This window comes from Nyctereutes procyonoides, unplaced genomic scaffold (genome assembly GCF_905146905.1).
Source record: "Nyctereutes procyonoides isolate TBG_1078 unplaced genomic scaffold, NYPRO_anot_genome, whole genome shotgun sequence".
Classification (NCBI taxonomy): domain Eukaryota; kingdom Metazoa; phylum Chordata; class Mammalia; order Carnivora; family Canidae; genus Nyctereutes; species Nyctereutes procyonoides.
The window spans coordinates 25,629,670-25,650,775 of NW_026575041.1; the positions used below are offsets into that span (position 1 = coordinate 25,629,670).

The following is a 21,106-nucleotide window of genomic DNA, read 5'->3' on the forward strand; positions in this document are numbered from 1 at the left end:
CCTTCCAAACCCTGGACAGGAAGATGGAGACAAGATGCATAGGTCTTGTGTTAGTCGATAGAAATACAACAATATATAGACAACAAATTTTCTATAGATTCATAATTCCTATTAGTGGCTAAAATTTCTTTCTTAAGAATTTACTCATGGGAATACCTCTGTCTGGAAAATAAAATCATAATTATCCCTCTTCCATTTGCCTCTCTTTAAATTCCACAAAGTAAAATGAATATTAAAATTTGGCATTTATATCCCAATCAAATCTGGAAGGCATAAGCCCAATATATTCAATTATGACCACCGGAGGTAATAAGTGCAGATAATAAAAATAATATAGTTATCATTTATTGAGTTTTTACTATGAACCAGCAAATTTCTAACAGCTTTGTGTGTACTACTTTATTTGATCACTACAACAACCTACAAGGCAAATGACACTGTTATCTCCATTCTAAAGACAAGGAACGTGAGGCATAGAGTGATTCATATTTTGTTCAAAGCCACAGATCTGCTCTGAGGTAGAGTACAGATTTAAATACACACAATCTAACTTTGGAGGCTATTTTGCAAACAGGTTTACTGACAAAGCTGCTCTTATCCAAAATTCTCAATTAAATGAGTGGCCAAGATGTAGGAGGAAGATGTACACACCAGAGCCAAGAGAAAACATTTCATTGCCAGGACCTGAGTCATGATGGCAAAAGTAAGAAAGATAGATGTTGGCAGGAATCCCCTCAAGGCACTCTGTTTTTTTTTTCTTTTTTTTTCCTTTTCTTCATTATATATTTATTATATATAATTATATATAATAACTTATTTTATATAGTTTTAGAATAATTTTATTTAATGTTCCTTTGCTAATATTTTACCAATTTATAATCCTCTACTAATGCTCATATTTACTCACATCTGTATCCCCAGTTCCTAGCACATGGTAGAATTTCAATGAAGAGTTGTTGAAAAAAATCAATGAATGTTGAATGAGAAAGGAGAGAATTAGGGAGAAAATGAGGTGTATGTTTAAGTTAGCTGAAAGACACTAAGGGCTTCTGTGTAGTAGGAAGCCAGTTTAGAGCCCCATAGAGTGTCACTTAGTGTTTACATTTCACTGAACCCCTTTAAAATCTGAGGCCCGACCTATGCTCTTATTTCTCCCTTTCTTCTCTTTTTTTATGATCCTACTTCTTAAATGACAGTTCTTGAAGTGATGACTAAAAACTGGTTCTGAATCCTGAATAAGATTTACCAAATTATCTCAGAAGATGCTTTTCATTGACAGAGGTCAAGAAATGTTTAGGAGCTGAGGCAGAAGCACAGAGAGTAAAGAGCTGTTGACTGCAAGTAGAAGTTATAATTAGCATAAGAAAGCACTGGAATATCAAAGACTTGAATCTGGGTCCAAGTAACTGAGACCAGAACAAGGTGGAATTTGTCTGGGATGGAGTCAATGTTCATGAATAAGATCACTAATATAGTTGTGAGTTAACCATAGATGGTTCCTGGCTTCATGGAATTTAGTCTGGGAGTATTGGTAGAGGATTACAAAATGGTGAGGTATTAGGAGAGGAACACTAAATAAACAAAATTATTCTAAAAATTTATAAAACTAAGAACTATGATGCATATAATGAAGAAAAAGGAGAAAAGAGAGTGAGAGAGAGAGAGAGAGAAACCTAGAGTTTCTTGAAAGGAAAATTAAAAGGAAAGGTAAAGAAACTTAAAAAAAAAAAAAACAACTGTTGCCATCACGAGTCAGTTTAAATGGAGAATATATTTTTTTCTAGAATACATCAATATTTAGAAGCTGAAAAGACAAAAAAGAACTAGCAAAAGAGATAAGGAGTAGCTAGTGAAATAGGAATAAAACATGAAATTGTAGTATACTGGAATCACATGAGGAAAATGCTTGAATAAAAAGAATGGTTAATCACATTGAATGCTGCTCATAGGTGAAAACCTACCTTTAGATTTAGCAATGGCCTGGTCATTGTTCACCTGGAAGAGAGTCATTATTGCAGAGTATTATAAGGAAGACTGCTAGCAATAGGCTTAAGGGAGAAGAGGAAATGAACACAGTGACCACTGACAGCTCTCTTTAAATGTCTGGCTAGAAGGGAAAATCAGTGGAAGGACTGGTAAGTTTAAATTGCCTTTTTTTAGAAGGTTAGGTCAATTTTTTTATGGGAATAAAAATGGGAATAATTGAATAGGGACACAAAAATTGGTGCTGAAGGAGAGACAGAGGGAGTTTTCTAGAAAGACATCCCTGAGCCATCAAAATGGGATAGAATGAAAGTCAGTGCACACAAGTAAAGGAGTTGGCTTTTAAGAGATGCACAGACAATTTATTCGCAGCAACTCAGTAAAAGCAAGGTAGAATATATGAATGTAATACAGGTGGGAGTGCATGTGAGGGACCTACTCTTATGATTGCTTGTATATTCTCAATTAAATATGAACACGATAATTAGAAAGGCCAAGAAGGTGTGGAGCTAGGGGACAAAGGATAAGATGTAAATTATTCCATCCAGTGGGATGGAATATTAAACGGACTAGGGAAATGTGGTAGTATTGCTGGGAAATTGAAAAACTCACTCGTAATTAATATCATGAACTGTGACCTTTAGGCATGACTTTGTCCCTCTTCCGGCTGCGCTCATGAACACAGCATGTTGATGGTGGATTTGAAGTAAACAGAGAGTTTAGTCTGTGAAAATGAGAGAAGGTAAGGGTCAGTGTGAGTGAAGGTACAGTGAAGGAAGTAACTAAAGTAACAACTGTAAACTCTAAACTGGATAGGGAGGTGGGAGGTGATTGAGGAGACAAGAGGACTGTAGGGTGGTGAAAGGGTATTAAATCCGTAGTTTGTAAATCTCGAAGAGGTTGAGATCCGAGAAAGAGGTAAACAATAAGATGTGAAGGACAGAAATGCAAATACCTAAATTTAAACTGAGGAAGGTGATGCAGTATTTTTCACCCTCGCCCTGTGTGTGTTAAACCAATTCCTTCCCCCAAAGTTGGAGGTTAAGCAAAGTCTTAGGATGTAAACCTCATTTTCCCATTTATATATAGAAGTGTATCTATTTTCCAGAGCTGAGGATCCCCAGAACTGTGGGCTGAAGACTGGAGAAATTAGAGACGTCAGAAAAGGAGGTGGAACAGCTAGGAGGGCACCAGGTAGAAGAGTTAGAAATGCCCCCAAGAGAAGGAGACTTCACTGAATTGATGGTTATTTACACTCAGACCAAGAGACTATTGTAGGTCACAGGCTAAGGCCACGGTCTATATGTCTAATACAATGGAATTGGCAACGGAGGGGTTCTAGACTCTCTTGCAGAGCTCGGAAGGTTCTCTTCACCTCCTAGATCTGACCACACCTTCACATTCACTGTGCATTGTATGTAGAGCAGTAAGGCAGCCTCGCTGCTATGGGGCACCCCTTCTTGGCTGGGCCAGCCTTCCCATACTGATCTTCAACACTGTCAACTGCTCTTTCATAGACAATGAAAGACTCTTTCCTTCTTTTAGTAACTTCACACTTTCCTGCTTTTCCCCATCGTTTATAGGTTCCACTACCTTGCTGTTCTCTGAAATGCCAGTGCTTCTCAGGGTTCCATTTTCAACACCCTACTTGTATTTCCTTGGCAAGCTAATCTATTCTCAAAGTTTAATAACCATCTATTTGGTTACCATTTAATAATATCTCATTAGCCTGTATCTCCCTTATGATTACAAAATTTTCTAATCAAAATTAATGCCCTAAGAAGTACTTTTCCACTTGCCCCAAACTGAATTCATGAGCTTTCACTTTAAGAACATGCCTTTCCCTGCATCTTTATCCATTGTCTAGTAGCACAGAGTCTCCCTAAATTCTCATTTTCCCTTTCTAGCCTCCAATTTAATCAATCAGTAATCTTAATGAATTTATCCCTACCCATGTTATATCACCTCTTCATTCCTGACTAATCTTTGCCTTTATTACAGCTTTAGGATCATGATATGTCTTTTTTTCCCTTTTGTTTTATTCCAAATGACACTGCAGACAGAGAGATCTTCCTAAAATTTATATTGCTTTCCTTTCAGAATCCTATCATTTTAGTATGGCATACTAGGCATTTCATCATCAGTCTTGCCTTATCTATCCAGCCTTACTTGTCCTCTCACTTCTCTCCCTCACACTCTCGTCTCCTGATTATTTTAATCTAAGAAGCACACCCTGCTGCCTCTCTTTTCTAAGTATTCATATATTGTCTTTCCTTTGTCTAGGGTTTCTTTCCTTCCCTACTTAGAGCTTTGCTAAACTAATCTCTAATGGTCTTTCAGGATTCAGATTAGATAGAATTCATCTTGAAAACATTTTCTGATGGCTTTAGACTAGATGAGAAGAGTCCTTACCCTTCAGAGGAAGCCTCTAATTTCTTGCATTTACTTTTATATTACATTGGATTAAAGTTCTCTTATAGTTCCATCTTTGTCACTGTATCACAAGCTCCTTGACACCTGGTGCAATATCTTGTTCACCTTTGTATCCAGCATTTAGCCCCTACTGAGTTCTCATTGCATGTTTGCTGAATACATGAATGAATGAATAAATTGTCAAATTTCTAGTAATAGCTTTGAGTTCACTTTAATTGCTGAAAAAGGAATCTCCACTGCAACAGATGTAACTGATTATATAACAAATGAAGCCCTGGTATGGAGCACACAGCCAAATTAGCATTTGTCTCATCTCTATTGATATGGAGTGCTATAAACCAGTTACTGTAGCACTTAGTATGTATTTTGTTAATATATATTAGAAAATTATATATATGTAATATACATATGTGATTCACAACCTCAATGATGATCCTGTTTTTTTAAGCCTTATTATGGCCCTTCTAGTTTTCCACTGATCATCCTTTTCTAGCTTTAAAAACCATAAACCACATTCTCATACTCCATTTTAATTTTTAACACTAGCATGGTATTTTTTTTTCTTTCTATATATGAGCAGGGTAGGCAGCTAAAACACAGAGCAACAGATCACACTAAGAAACAAATAGGTTCAGAGATCACAACTACAAATAACCTTAAAAGAAAATTCCTTAAAATTTCAATTCCTTACAATTCTAGTGCCAAAACTTGCATTTAAAGGAGGTTTTAAAGGAGGTTTTATATCTACTCATAATCTGTTCTCATATAGTTTGCCCAGGAGAGGTTAGCTATTTTCAGTTAAAATTGATCCACCTTCACTATACTTGTAGTTGAACACAAGGACTAAAGGACGTGAATCTCTTATCAGCTCCTGACAGGCTTGGATTACACATATTATACTCAATTTAAATGTGGAGAACATTGAAATTGAACATCTAAAAACATACTTTTTCAAGTTTCAGAGAAATCATATTTACAGTTTCACAAAACAGAAAGTGTTATACTTAATTCAATGTTTAACACCTACTAAAGTGTTATTTTCAAATCACAGAAATGATTCTTGCATTCAAAAATATTTCTAAGAGGCAGTATAATGATTCTAAATAATATTAATTATTAGAAAGCTTACTCACAAAGATAAATTATCTTTTGTCAAGTTAGGTTAATATCCATTAAGTTCAAATGCCATATACCCTGAACAAAAATGTGTGATTTAAAAAAATATTTCCAAGCTCAATAAATCATCAAATTCAATTGATATTTGACATAGAAAAGATTTCAATTCCTAGAATTCCTCATAATTAGTTTGTACTTTTGAAAATTTGATCTATACACTAACCTGACCCTCTCCTGAGGACAGAAAAGAGTTCATGTATTCTCCTTTGGGTTTTTATGCATTTTTCCTAATGAAAAACTTCCTATAGAGGAATTAAAAAACAATATGGTCAAGACATTCCTCTATAATAAATGGATGCATAAATTTCATAACAGTGCCACCCTTGACAATATCAAGTTATATAAAAAATATCAAGTTATATAACAAAATCTACAAAACTAATTTTATCCAAAATTGTTTATTTTCCATTGTGAATTTGACTGCTTTTCAAAAACGTGGGAATAACTTACAGTCTAGTCAAAATACATGCTGCATTACTTACATTTCCTACTAAGTAATACATTTTAGTCACGAAGATTCAATCTATAATAAAAAGATGTATTTGAGAATACGAGTATTTTTTTTTTCCTTTTTCCCATTTTTTTAGTAATAAATAAGAAACCAATCTAACGTATGTAAATGGATATTTTAATAAGACAAAAATGTTAATTCCCAAATATTCCTGACAAAGGAAATAAAGATTTTAAATTTGGGGTATCTTTCTTCCTTTTTCCCTTTTTTTGTCTTCCTTTCTCTTTTCTGTTCCTTTCCTTTCTTTTTCTTCTCTTTTTTCTTTCATGACTTTTCTTCTCTTTCTCTTTTCCAGAAACCCAACATTGAAACTAGCAAAATTTCCAGAAAATATTTTTAAGATATAAAAGTAATGTGTTTTATTTTCTTTTATTTTACCACTCTAGTTTGCATTTGGTAGCAACTTTAAGGAAAGTCTTTAATAAATCTTCAGAAAAAATATTTTTTAAAGGAAAAAAAGAAAAGTCTCCTCAGAATTCATTTTTTATTATTGTTTTTCTTTTACAGAATATTCTGGAGCTCTTCCTAATTTCTCTACTTCATTTGCTGCTTTGCTAAGAATTAAAAAGAGTTCATCTTCATCCCTCTTTGGTTCAAAGAACAGACCACGATATAGCAATCCTTCCTTAGGAACACTAAGTGTTTCTTCACCAAGCTGGCGAGGTGCAGCTCAACATTATTATTCCCCTATCAATCTTTATCATTCCTCAGATGCCTTCAAACAAGATGGTAAGTGGCAAAGGAAAACTGAATCTGTTGCACTTTTTTTTAAGACTATTGTAATTGGGGTCAAGACTATTGCAACAGAGGAGAGAAGTTAAAGTCAACTCCCTTAAAACAGCAAATGGCAGAGTTTTTAAAATCTAGAAAAGTGGAGGACATTAAAGGAGAGGTTGGTGAATGTGATGAAGGGATGTAGGGGTGGAAAATTTTTTCCTTTGTTTCCTTCAGATTCTTTGGCTGGCCTAATAATTAAATTGACATAAACACAGATTATCAGGTGAAAAACAATTTCATACATACAGGAAGTGACCAAAGCAGGCAGCTTTTATATCTTTTAGAAAGCAATAAATTTATGAAGAATTAACAATATAAAGGAGTTTGGGCTTGAGGTAGGTAGTAAATTAGTGAAGACATAACATGTTTTGTTTATACAATCTTCTTGGCCTTAAATTCCTTATTTCTGGTGGTAAGTGTGTCTTCTACTCCCCTGGTATGGGATGATGCTTTTTACATGGGAGATTGGTTTCCTGCTTTCAGGAGGACAAAAGAGGGTTGGAGTGTCCTTCTTGCATCAGCTGCTTTTTAAATAACTTTATTTCAAAATCATCAATATATCAAAGTGGCATACCTTTAGGTGGTATGTTCTGCTTTCCTTTAGCCATGTGCATGTATTAATTGATGCTTACTTAAATTAGTCTCTTATCCTCCTATAGAGACTGGGAGATAGGGAGCCTTTCTATCTTAATAATTGCATTTCAAAGGAATGGCTGCCAGGTCCTTGGGAAAGTGTACATTCAGCATTATTTCTGAGTGGAAAATAAATAATGTAAATTTCCAATACTAAGATATCAGTTAAATTAAGGACTACTGAATAGCTATTAATATTTAGGTTTGAACATTTTCTAGATGTTAACTCTCTTCTTGAGTTCATCAACAAAATAATACAAGGTTAGTTAACAGTCAGAGAAAAGCACTAACAACTGATTATCACCAGTATGTCTGTGCCAGGCTCTTTTGTAGAGCTTACCTCAATAATTCTCTCAACAAATATGTGAAAAGGATTCTTACTGTCTTCTCTGTAAATGGAAACTCAGAAGGAGATAAACATCTTTAACAAGGTCATGCTGCTAATAAGCAGGCAATTTTTTTATTCATATATCTACTGATTTTAAGTCCAATACACTGGGCTACATTTTAATTATGATTGATGAAGGATTAAACATTCAAAGTAACATTTTGCAAGAACTAAACTATTTGCAAATATCCCAGAAATGTCATATTATGAGGTTGTTGTGCCAAGCACAGGCAAACTTGTGTCTCCTGATTACACCAGTTGTTGCATTGTGAACATTATCTCATAGAGTTGGTATTTAAATTTTATTTAAGCATAGTATTAGCTCCTTAAAAATGTTTTATTTTTTCGAATGCTTAGTGTAATTTAAAAATTCCCATAATATGTTCTGTGAAAATCATTATCAAGAGAACTGGGGAAAAAGATTTGCTAAAGACACATCTGATAAAGGACTGCTATCAAAATATACAAGGAACTCTTAAAACTTAACACAAGAAAACAAACAACCTAATTTTAAAAATGAGTCAAAGTCCTTAACAGACACTTCACCAAAGAAGATACACACATGACAAATAATCATATGAAAAGATGGACTACATCGGGAAATGAAAATCAAAACAAGATACCAGTACATACCTTTTATAATGGCCAAAATACAGAACACCATCAATACCAAATGCTGGAGAGAATGTGGAACAAGAATGCTCATTGATTGCTGGTAGGAATACAAAATTTTATAGCCACTTTGAAAGGCAGTTTGGTGGTTTCTTACAAAACGAGGCCTACTCTTACCATATGATTCAACTTCAATTGTACTTCTTGGTATTTATCTAAAGGAACTGAAAATGTATGCCTACATAAAAGCCTGCACATAGATGTTTATAGCAGTATTATTCATAATTCCTGAATCTTGGGCATAATCAAGATGTCCTTCAGGAGGTGAATGGACTAAAAAACAAAAATACAAAAAACTATGATATATCCAGACAACATATATTATTCAGCACTAAAAAGAACTGAGTGATTAAGCTATGAAAAGATATCAAAAAACCTTAAATGGGGGATCCCTGGGTGGCGCAGGGGTTTGGCGCCTGCCTTTGGCCCAGGGCGTGATCCTGGAGACCCGGGATCGAATCCCACATCGGGCTCCCGGTGCATGGAGCCTGCTTCTCCCTCTGCCTGTGTCTCTGCCTCTCTCTCTCTCTCTCTCTCTGTGACTATCATAATAAATAAATAAATAAATAAATAAAATTAAACAAAAAAAAAAAAGAAAAACCTTAAATGTTTATTACCACGTGAAAGAAGCCAATCTGAAAAGACACATATTGTATGATCCCAATTATTTAACATTCTGGAAAAAAAATGATGAAGACAGTAAAAAGATCAGGGCCAGTGATGAGGGTTGAGGAAGAGAAGAATAGACAAAGCAGAGAGGATTTTTAGGGCCATGAAAATACATGGAATATCATAATGATGGATATAAGTCATTATACATTTGTTTAAGCCCACAAAATGTATAACACCAAAAGTGGACTCTAATGTAAATAATGGATTTTGAGTATATATGACAAATTATATTTATCTTTAGTTATAAAAAAGTTACCATCCTGGTGAGTGATGTTGCTAATCGGGCAAAATATGCATGTGTGGGGTGAAGTTTTATGAAAAGTCTCTACCTTTCTCTCGATTTTGCTGTAAGTATAAAACTGCTCCTAAAAAAAAAAAAAAAAAAAGCCTTGGGGCACCTGGCTGGCTCAATGAGAAGGGGATTTTACTTTTGATCTTGGGGTCATGAGTGTGAGCCCCACACTGGATGTAGAGATTACTAAATAAAGTTTTTTAAAAATTCCTATTATATTAACTTCAATGGCACAATCATTAGGCAGAGATATATTGGGATTTGCATTCTTTAGGCATCACTATTTATGGGACAACAACTAAGTAGAATATACTGAGTGGTCAGAACTATAGGATACTCTTACATTTTCTATAATTTGGTAACAACTAGTGTTCTACTCCTTTGTTCTTTTGTTTCAAGTATAAATTAACATAACTCACAATACATAAAATACAAATATAAAATATGAATTAAAGCACACAGAAATGATAAAAACATCAAAAATTGTAACATAAAATGAAGCCAGGCTTGAGACTAATTCAAAGTATCTACTGTAAGTGCCTACATACTTGCTGAAAACTAGTCTCCATTTTGGGTAACTGATATCCAAGGAAAAATAAATTCTGGTCAATTACATATTTTCCAGTGTTTCAAAGATTAAAGTGAAATAATTATTCAGTAGAAGCATAGCTATTTCTGACACTAAGATCAGACAAATTTTTTTGGAGGTTCCTCATTAAGAGTTTGTTATTTGATGTAATGGCCGGTGACCTGAACATTATTCTTACTGTATACATCACAAAGTGTTTTATTAGCTCTAATATAGGCAGATGAAACCCAAATATCAACCACAAAATGAGAAGTAATTATCTAAAGCTGTGCTGCCTAGTCTTTAACATACATACAATCACTTGGGAACCTTGTTAAATAGATACCCTTTCAATAAATCAGGAGTAAAGCCAGATAATCTGCATTTTAAAAGCTCCCAGGTGATGTTGATACTGCTGGTTGGTGAACCATACTTTGAGTAGAAATTCTCCAGGCTGGGGGCTGGTTTGATATAATTTAAATCTTTCATTGCTCTAGTTTAATCCATATTTAGAGTATCAGGAAAAATAGAGAATCTGAGTATTTCCCAAGCAATCCTCCATAATTATTGTTTTCTCATCCTAGGATTTAATAGATCTTGGCTAAATGTGGCTTTGACTGTGTTCTCTCTGACAATACCCTGACATATGGCTTTTGTCAGGTAATTCCCTTTAGCCTTAATAGAGAGTAAAGTTGACATTGACATGCTCCTGTGAAAAATGAGAAAACTAACAGAAACTGAATAGAAAGTCATCACACTCCTCCTCAGTGATATCCCAGAAGTACCCCAAGATAGAACCAAGATTTTTCTGAAAAATGTAAAAATCTGATCTGCAGAGAAATTTGGGAAAGCAATTCTATTCTTGTATATACCAGGATAACTCCCCCACATATACACAAGAAAATATAAAAGTATGTTCATTACATTTATATGTGTAATAGCAAAAAATTGGAGGCAATTCAGATATTCTCAGAAGGGAAATGGATACATAAATTGTGATTTTTCATTTATTGAAAAATTAAAATGGTTAAAGTGAGTAAACTATATAATCAAGAAACAAAATGGACATACCTCAAAAGATAATGCTTCACGAACAAGGAAAGTTATAAAACACTGCATATATCACACATGTAAAAATTAAAAAAAATATATACTATCTATGGATATATATACAGTATAATTTATAGTATATATATGTATATATATAGTATATATTGTATAATTTTAAAACCATGAATGTGAGGTATCAAGTTGACTATAATGTTTACCTCTAAGGACAAAGAGAGAATGAGAGCAAAGAAATGGCACCAGGATAGGGAAAGTAGATGACTGCAACTGTGTGATATTTTATTTCTTAAAATAAAAAATCTGAAACTAATATGATGAAGCTTGTAGTAGGTAAAATCTAAAATCATAATGATTCCTGCCTCCTGGTATTTACAGTGCAATCCTTTCTCTTCAACTATGAACCAAAGCTAGTAATCTGCGTCTGGAGAATAGATTATGGCAAAAGTAATGGAATATGGCTTCCAACATTAGGTTTTGAAAAATTCTGGCTTCCATCTAACTCCCATTTCAAAGAAGAATACATAATCAGGATTTGAATAAACAAAGTTTGATGGACTATAGGGATTAGGTGCCCAGAGAAGAATACCATCTGGTAGAGATGAACAGAAGATAACACAGAAAATTAAAATAGATGAATTTTAGGAAGACAATCTTGAAAGTATGATACTGTGCGATTAATACTCTGTAGAAAATGTAGAAGTATGATGAGGACATCAACAAAATGAACAAAGGTTATGTTTGTTATCTTACAGTTTCTGTGAGATAGGAACCCAGATAGAGCTTAAGTGGATTCTGTGTCTTTCACAAAGTGGCACTGTAGTTTCATCCCAACACTCAAATGGTATGGATCCACTTGTAAGCTCACGTATATGTTGCTGGTAGAATTTAATTCCTGAGAATTGTTGGACTGAGTGCTTTAATAATTCATGGACTTTGGGTCAGAGGCCATTCTCAGTGAAACCCTCATAAAGTGGCTCACATCATAGTAACCGACTTTCAACAGCAGGAGCAAGCCAGAGAAAGAAAAGGCAAACAAAAATACTTCAAGAAGAGAATAGTAGTTGGTCACTAACACTGTGACCTTGTAGAAAGGTGAGGAAGTGGAGATAGTTAATGAAATAAAAACTTTTGAAATAAATTCCTGAAACCAAAAAGAGAAATGTAGCTGTACCTGGAAGGGAGAATGTTGCTCATTGTAGTCAAGTGAAGTCCTCAGAAACTATTTTGCTTTCGATTTGATACTATTATTTTGGGTAATGATTATCGTCATTTGAAATTTAATAAGTGCAAATTTTCTACCTAATAAGAGGCATTATCTAGTTTTAAAAGGAACTGAGTTTTGGGGATGCCTGAGCGGCTCAGCGGTTTAGCCCTGCCTTCGGCCCAGGGTGTGATCCTGGAGTCCCGGGATGGAGTCCCACATCGGGCTCCCTGCATGGAGCCTGCTTTTCCCTCCTCCTGTGTCTCTGCCTCTCTCTCTTTCTCTGTCTCTCATGAATAAATAAATAAGATATTTTTTTAAAAAACTGAGTTATTAATTCTTAAATATTAGAGTAATTAATAATTACTCTAAAGTAGTTGTTTAATTGATTTAAAAATTGACTAAGGTTTAAATTGGAAATTCTCATGGTAATATAGTTTAATTGAAAGCCCTTATGAAACAGACCCTCAAACATCTGTAGGATATGCACTGTTTTGGATTTGTGATATGGACAAGGATTATTAACTATTGCTAACACTACATTGTTTCTCTCCTTATAAGTGAACAGCCAATAAATTGGTCTTTGACTTCATTTCTTTGTGTTGTTGTGGCTTTAGTAGAAGTAAACTTAAGTATAGAGAGATTTCATTCTTCTGTTTGTGATTAAAATATTTAGGTTAAAATATTTTATTTTTCTTGAACAGAGAGGCAGTCTGGATTGGGAGTAATGCCTAATGCCCACAAGAAAGTTCAGACTTTTACTAGGGAATCCCACTCCTGAGATAAAGAGACTACAAATGTTATATAAGGTGGAAAAATGCTGATTCTAACAAGCAGCTGAAGTGGATTATTTTTTACTAAGATTAAGCGTATAATTTTGGATGTTTTACATTTTCCCGGTGATATAAACAACCTGTAATTTACATAACACTCTGAGTCTACCCAGACTTTGGAGTTTCTGCTACTAGCTTCTGACATGTGAAAGATTCCTGCAACTTACCAAATTTGTTGCCTCAAATCCTCAGTACCTTGGGCTGAATTTCACTGTTTACATGGATTATTTCAAGATTTGACTTGGCACATGGGCAATGGCATCATAACTCAAAGTAATCTTTGTGTTAACAATTTTCTGTTGTTCCTTCAAAACAACTTTTGCTGATAAATTGTGTTGGAGGACCAGATACAAAATTTGAATGATCTTTTATGAGAATAAGAATCCCGTCTGGAAGGAGAAAAGGTATTTCAGTTGGAAGACATACTTCTGTATAAAATCAGATCACTCCAGTGTCTCTCAGTGTAAAAATAGACAAATATGCCCTAATAAAACCTTATAATTTTATGATCATTCACTGAAACTTTATGACCATATTCTTTATTGTATTGTTAATTTTAGAGCTGCTGTTATTGTTTTACACTAATATGCTATTTTCTCCAATTTAACTATATGTCATTTGAGCAAAGGGCATCTTAAATACTCACTCTTCTTTACCCACTCTCAGCACTAAAAGTAGTACCAACTTTCTAGGAGCTTAACAAATACTGTTGAATAAAGAGGCAGATGAGGAACTTAAAACCTGAATTTAGGTTGAGTTTATATACCATGATAGAATATTTGCCTGAATGTTGTTTATATAAACTTTGTATTCTGGATTACAAATGAAGAGGTAGAAAAGCAATGTTCTTCTTTTGACATGGTAGCCTAGTGGTTTGGTACCTTTGGAAAGTTAAATGGGGTTGGTACACTTGATCGTTTTCACAAGTGATACTATCTCTGAATCATCTGACCTTTCTTTTATAGCTACATTAGAAAATGACAAAAACGTCTATTAGACTCTCAATTTATATTATGTGCACAGCATGATGCCACTTACTCATGAAACATTCATCACAATGCCTTTTAATAAATAATGCTATACAATTCTTAGAAATCCTTGAAACTTTATAATGACAGTTTATACTTGTTTAACTTTTATAAAGAAACAATTTTAAGTTGAAAAGAAATTTAAAGTTAAAGGAAGGTTTGGATATTTTCTTAAGGATTCATTTCAGATGTTCACATCATGTGAAAAATTCTTCTCACATTGTAACTGTGGATGTCATCATAAAATGTAATTTCTAGGGGACACCTGGGGGACTCAGTGGTTGGGTGTCTGCCTCCAGCTCAGGTTGTGATCCCGGGATCCATGATTGAGTCCCACATTGGGCTCCCTGCAGGGAGACTGCTTCTCCCTCTGCCTATGTCTCTGTCTCTCTCTCTCTGTGTATCTCTCATGAATAAATAAATAATATCTTTAAAAAAATGTAATTTCTAATAAAACAATTCAAATTTCTGGAAATTCAGATTTCAACTTCTGGAAATTATCATATAACATTTATGATGATTATTATTTTTTATATTTATGATTATTAAAAGTGAATTTTTCTAATTGTGTTTGATATCATAGGCTGATGTTTCTTCTAGATTATATTACTGATACACTTAGGTCACATTACATGAATAAACTAGACAAGGCCATAAGTTTATGGAGCTAACCAGAAGGTAAAGAGGGTTGAAGTCTGGCATTGGACCTAATCTTTGAGAAAAATGGAACACAGAAACAACTTTCTTTTTTTTATTTTTTTTTAAATTTATTTATGATAGTCACAGAGAGAGAGAGAGAGGCAGAGACACAGGCAGAGGGAGAAGCAGGCTCCATGCACCGGGAGCCCAATGCGGGACTCCATCCCTGGTCTCCAGGATCCCGCCCTGGGCCAAAGGCAGGTGCCAAACCGCTGCGCCACCCAGGGATCCCCAGAAGAAACTTTTTAAAAGAGGATTTCAATCTAAAGGGCAAGTTTAGAATCTAGGGAGACATTATAATGTCCGGTCATGATCCAAGAAACAACTGGAAATCTAATGATCCAACACCAAGAAGCAAGGCTTCCCTAGGAAAACTAGCCATAGAAGTTTCAGATTAGGTGACACTTAACACATCTTGGCAGGAATGAAGTTAGTATCTGTGTGGCCTATCGGTACATAATAGAAGGAGTTAAGACTAGATACCAGCTTGATCCTAAGGCAGAACTCTATAGAGGAAGCCACTGTCTCAATAAACAAAATAACATGCAAATGCTTCAAGAAACTCCACTGGAAGGAAGGCAAATAGACAAAAAAGACATCATTTTGCAGTTGAGTTTTATCTTCCTATTCAGGTATCTTTTGTGGAAGACTACTGCCAACACCATGCTAATCATAGGCAGCCACTCTTTCTAGTCTAATGATTCTAAAACGAGGTGGGAAGAAGTGGGGTAGTTTTGGTTGTCTCAGTAGTTCAATGACTATCCATTAATTAAAGAATTATAAAAAGTGAATCATAAAATATTTGCTATTAAAATAATTTGAAAGCTTGCCTAGAAATGGAAGTATAGCACATTTCCCTCAATTCTGTATACTTTTTTGGGATTGCTGAGACCAGGGTTGATGGGATTGTTACTAAGGCTAAAATATAACAAAAGAGAAAAGGAGAAAGAGGAATATATGTGTATGTGTGTGCGTGCGTGTGTGTGTGTGTGTGTGTATATATATATATATATATATATAATTTTATAATTTACAAATATAATTTAAACTTCTCCTATATGATTGCCACCAAACCTAGACCAGGCTTACCTCCATGTTGGACCCATTATGACCAAACAATTTGGATAATCCAACAGCATATCTAATTTCCCTGAGATAAACTAAGAGAAAGCTATCTAGAGAAATTCAAGAGTTACCTTTTCACATGTATACCTTCTACATTTTAGTTCAGGGTTTGAAGACCTATTGCTTCCATGGGTGCAAATCCATTTGGAGGAATATATGTTCTCCTTACAGAAAACTCCTCAACCAAATGACTGATCCCTAACTTGCTATGTGGTTGCCCTGTAGAGCATAAGATCAATACCCCAACAACCCAAAATTGGTTCAGATGTAGACTGATGATGCTACACACATATCAGAAGGGCAGGGAAAGATTTAACATTCATGTCATGAGACTTGTTGATAAGAACAGAATAGGGTGTCAGGAAATGACTTGAAAAAGGAACAAAAGGGTGGTTTTGGGTTTACTGTGGTGGGGGGTTCTGGTGAAGGTTCCTATGTGGTTTTGTATTGTATAAACTTTCTCATATAAGTCAAGGAAGGCATGCTTTTCAGCTATTCAGTCTGGCTTATCAGCTTTCCCTAAAAAGAGAAATGTTACTGGTGGAGCTTGAAAGCAATGAGTGGTCAAAGATCAGAAATGGAGTTAGATTCTTGATTATATGACTATACAGTAAAAATGAAAATACAAAATAAGAAACACAGCAACCATAAAATAAAAATGTCTGTATCATAGCATTGGACCTTCTAGAAGATTAACAAAATTGGGTTTAGCAATAAAGACATAGGATGAAAATCTGTTTTCAGAATTTGGGTATATGAAAATGGACTAGACCTCAAGGATTAATTAGAAAGCAGTTGTAAAATTTGGAGCACTATAACTGATAAAGCTATATATAAGGTTGACTTATTGAATAGCTCCTGTCTTATGTGCTAGGCTTGGGAATATACTTTAAGTAGGTATTAATCAAGAGGCCTGAACTCGGGAAGAGGAATGCAAGTAGGACCCTGTAACCTAATGATGATATGTAGTTCAGTGAACATCACTTCCTAATCAAACTATAGCCTCTTTAAAAGCTTGAAAATTATTTTTGGTTTTAAATATAATGTTAATCAAGGTAAGTTCTGAATGCTATACCAATTTCTTAACATAATTAATATTTCTTCCTCATTCATATCATATTCCACTGGATTGTTCAATGAATCACTTTCTATATGAAGAGTTTGGGTACCAGATTTGCTCCATCTAATATCTTTGATATTGGGGCCTCACTGGCATCTACTGCTCCTTTACTTCAGCTAGTTGATAGAGAATCAAAAGAATGGTGCATAACGTTTTATGACTAGTCCTGGATTTCACATACATAATTTTAGTCCAGAGGCCCCAAAGAATCATAAGTCTAAAAAAGTCTCCAATGTTCCTAGGAAAAGGAAATGGGATTAGTGAGCATGCAGCCAGTCCCTGTCCATACGAATAAGCAAAATATTACTAAATATATCTTTGCACTAAAAATAGCAAAAAAGTTTCACCAAAGCTGAAGTATAAGAAGGCTCTTAAGACATAAAGCATAAGAAGGCTCTTAAGATATACTTCTTCATTTATTAATTGATAATGGCTAAAATAGTTCAAGGCCAGTTCTATTGGTTATATAAAAACAGCTTAGTTTTAATAAATTAAAGTTGAAAATTAGAAAAAATAATTTTTGGTTAAGTTAATTTCTTATTGTCTACAGTACTGTATCAGGAACATAGATATTTTAATGGAGCTTCATATTCTAATTTTTTTAAAGATTTCATTTATTTATTTGAGAGAGCAAAGAAGATGGGAGAGGGAGAAGCAGGCTTCTCCTTGAGCAGGGAGCCCTATGTGGGGTCTATTCTAATTTTAATGGAAATTTCTGTTAACTAAGAAAGTTATTGATGTGCTAATCAATTCAAGTATAGCAAAATCTCGAGTAAAATATACATATTCTAGAACACAAATCAGTAAGAAGTTATCCTCATCTGGGACACAAACTTACCTTTTATGTCAATATGAACTTTATTTTGAGATAATTACAATAATAAAACAGTAATTTTTAAAGACTTCATTCATTGCTGGAAGTTATAGCAAGCTAAGACTAGATAAATATCCCAGAGATTTTTAGAAAGAATATTTGAAATGAATAGAAAATTACTTTAATTCTAAAAGTGTATAGCTCCAGGATAGCATCCCCCCAAAATTTAAAAAGAATTTTTTTTTTTATTTTCCCAAGAATCATTATTTGTAAATGATACTTTTACCCTGTATTTTTCCTGGAAAGTTCACAGTTCTTATAGTTACTGTTTTTCTTAAATACATTTTCTAGTAAGTAATAGAGGAAGAGAAAAAATAGTTTCTTAATTATCTATTCCTGTGTAAAATATATCTCAAAACTTAGCAACTTAAAATACTTTTTTATTTTCTCACAGAAACTGTGGGTCTGGAAACTGGAAGTGTCTTAGCTAGGTATAAAACTTTCTGGCATAAATTTCAACCAAGCTGTTATTGTAGCTTCATTCTTATTTGAAATCCTGACTGAGGGAATATCTACTTAAAAATTCACTCATAAATATGTTTCATAAACCTCAGTGTCATGTTAGCTGTTGGTCTAACAAGAGACTTCAGTTCCTCAAATGTGAGCCTCACCATAGCCTGAAAAATTTTCAGGGGCAACTGTCTTCCCCCGAAGGGAACGAACTGACAATAACAGTGCTAAGAATAGTTTAAAGAAGAAATAGGCGAAATAAACCTTAAAATGATGACAGAATTTGTTAAGAAGTTACTTTCAGGGCTCAGGAAACAAAAGGAGAGGAAAGTAAAACCATTAAGGAATTAAAAATTTCATTAATGGTAATATAGAGGAAACTGAAAAGATAGGAATGTAGCTATCATATTTGAAAAAGTCAAATGAGAAAAGAATAAATATATAAAAATTGTTACACAGATAAAAATGAAAGCTTTTTAAAAAGCAAAGCTATGCCTAATTGGTATGAGGAGAATTGAGCAAATAAAAGAGGTTTGGGGTCCCTGGGTAGCTCAGTCAGTTTAGCATCTGACTCTTGATTTTGACTCAGGTCATCATCTGAGGGTCATGAGATCAAACCCTCTGAGAGGCTCCACACTTAGTGGAGAGTCTGCTTGAAGTTCTATCTCTCTCTTTGTCCCTCTCACCCTCCCCCCCTAATTCTCTCTAAAATAAATAAATAAACCTAAAGAAAAAAAATGTCTTGAATGTACCAGTTATACAAAATGCTTGACACCAAAACCTATCCAGAAAAGTTCCTGAAATTCAGAATGAGGAAAGAGCTTTATGGACATCCAGGTATAAAATCCAGTCATTTAGGAACAAGGGAAGTCAGGCTGGACTCAGACTTAACCATGGTAATGTTAAATGTGATCAAAGAATGTAAAAATATCTATAGTCCTTAATGAAATCAATACTAATTAATTTGATACCCAGCCAAGTTGTCTTTCAATTGTAAAGACAACAAACAAATATCCTTAACCATGAATCAAAACAGAAAATTTATGGAGTAAACTTGGGGGAAGTGAGAGAAAGTATGTTAATTTCATTATTCTTTGTAGGACAGAATCAACAGATCACTTTTAAATTGAAAAAATTCTTGGGGTGTCCGGGTGGCACAAATGGTTAAGCATCTGCCTTCAGCTCAGGTCATGATCCTAGGGCCCTAGGATTGAGCACTGCATTGGGTTCCCTGCTCAGCGAGGAGTCTACTTATCCCTCTGCCCTTCACTTCACTCATGCTCTTTCTCTCTCTCTCTCTCAAATAATAAATAAATAAATAAACAAATAAATAAATAAATAAATAAATAAATAACTTTAAAAAATAAATAAATTGAAATACTTCTCTTCTGAGGAAGGACTTTCTGGAGGTATGAATCTGATATTTCACAGACAATAACCCCTAGCATTATAGGTTTAGCCAACTACAGATACGCTGTAGTCTATTCATAAAAGAGTCTGATTTTAAGAAAGAAAATCACTCAAAACATTACTTCTGTGAGAAATTAACATTGTGAGTGATGGCATCTGTCTTTCACACAAATATCTCAAAGATTTCTACTTGTTAAATAAAGATTTTGATTTACTGGTTTTAAGATCTTTGTGATGATCATCTTATTTGTTCTGAAGTCCATCTCCACAAGTTATGGATTCCATCAAGCTAAAAATTGCAAAATATAAGGACACTGCTTAAAGTAATTATTCGTCTTCACCAACAGAAGTAGTGCACTACTGCAGGAGAGTGAAGCAAATAATCTGAGTTTACCTATAATAATACATTCTTGGTATGGAACCTTAAAAAACAAATCTATTTAGAGATAGACATCATTGATTATCCTTTGCTTGGGACTGGGAAGCTCTACATACACACATGCTCTATAATCCCTTACAATGAACTTTTTTTATAAGACAAAAATGAGAGAGAGAAAGAGAGAGATATAGATAGATAGAGAGAGAGAGAGAGAGAGAGAGAGAGAGAGAACAATTGCTTCCTAAAATGCTTTTGGAAGTACCAAGTGAACAGAGAGATATCTAACAGAGAGTGAGTAGTCACAACAGAATACATGTTGTTCAGGTCTGTATCTTATTTTTCTCAGTGTATAATTTAGCAAATCTTACCCCTCAGATTTTCCCTAGCCTGACAACCTTTCTTTCCCTTGTCTTATTCTGACGATGTTCAGAACAAAAGATTTAGAACCACAGATCCTTAGTTAAAATGAACTGTTTACTATGTTGCCAATTTTGCAAAAGTCTCCTCTCAGAAACTCAGAGCTTTCATCTTTGAATAAGAAATAATTATAATGCTCAGCTCAGAGAATTAAATAATAATGTGTCAAAGTGCTTTATAAATGTTATGACAATATAATAATAGTAATAGTAGAGGTGGTGGTAATCAGATTCTAGATTCCAACAGCCCTGGATTTGCATCCCAGCTTTGCCATGTATTTGCTATGTACATTTAGTTCATTAATTTCAGCCTGAGTTTTGTCATATAAACATTGGGGGGGATTATTTCTAGTCATATGGATGTACAATGTACATGATACATTGTATATAAATAATTC

General features: G+C 34.2%; 1 protein-coding gene across 1 annotated transcript in view; it reads left to right on the plus strand.

Annotated features, from left to right (window-relative positions):
* Positions 1 to 1,492: 1,492 nt before the first annotated feature.
* CNTN5 (contactin 5) overlaps positions 1,493 to 21,106 on the plus strand; it is a 488,760-nt gene continuing 469,146 nt past the window's right edge. Inside the window, exons 1-3 of the mRNA XM_055320376.1 lie at positions 1,493 to 1,554; positions 3,092 to 3,177; positions 6,611 to 6,832. Of these exons, the coding sequence (XP_055176351.1) occupies positions 1,493 to 1,554; positions 3,092 to 3,177; positions 6,611 to 6,832 (370 nt within the window). The remainder of the gene's footprint in view (positions 1,555 to 3,091; positions 3,178 to 6,610; positions 6,833 to 21,106) is intronic.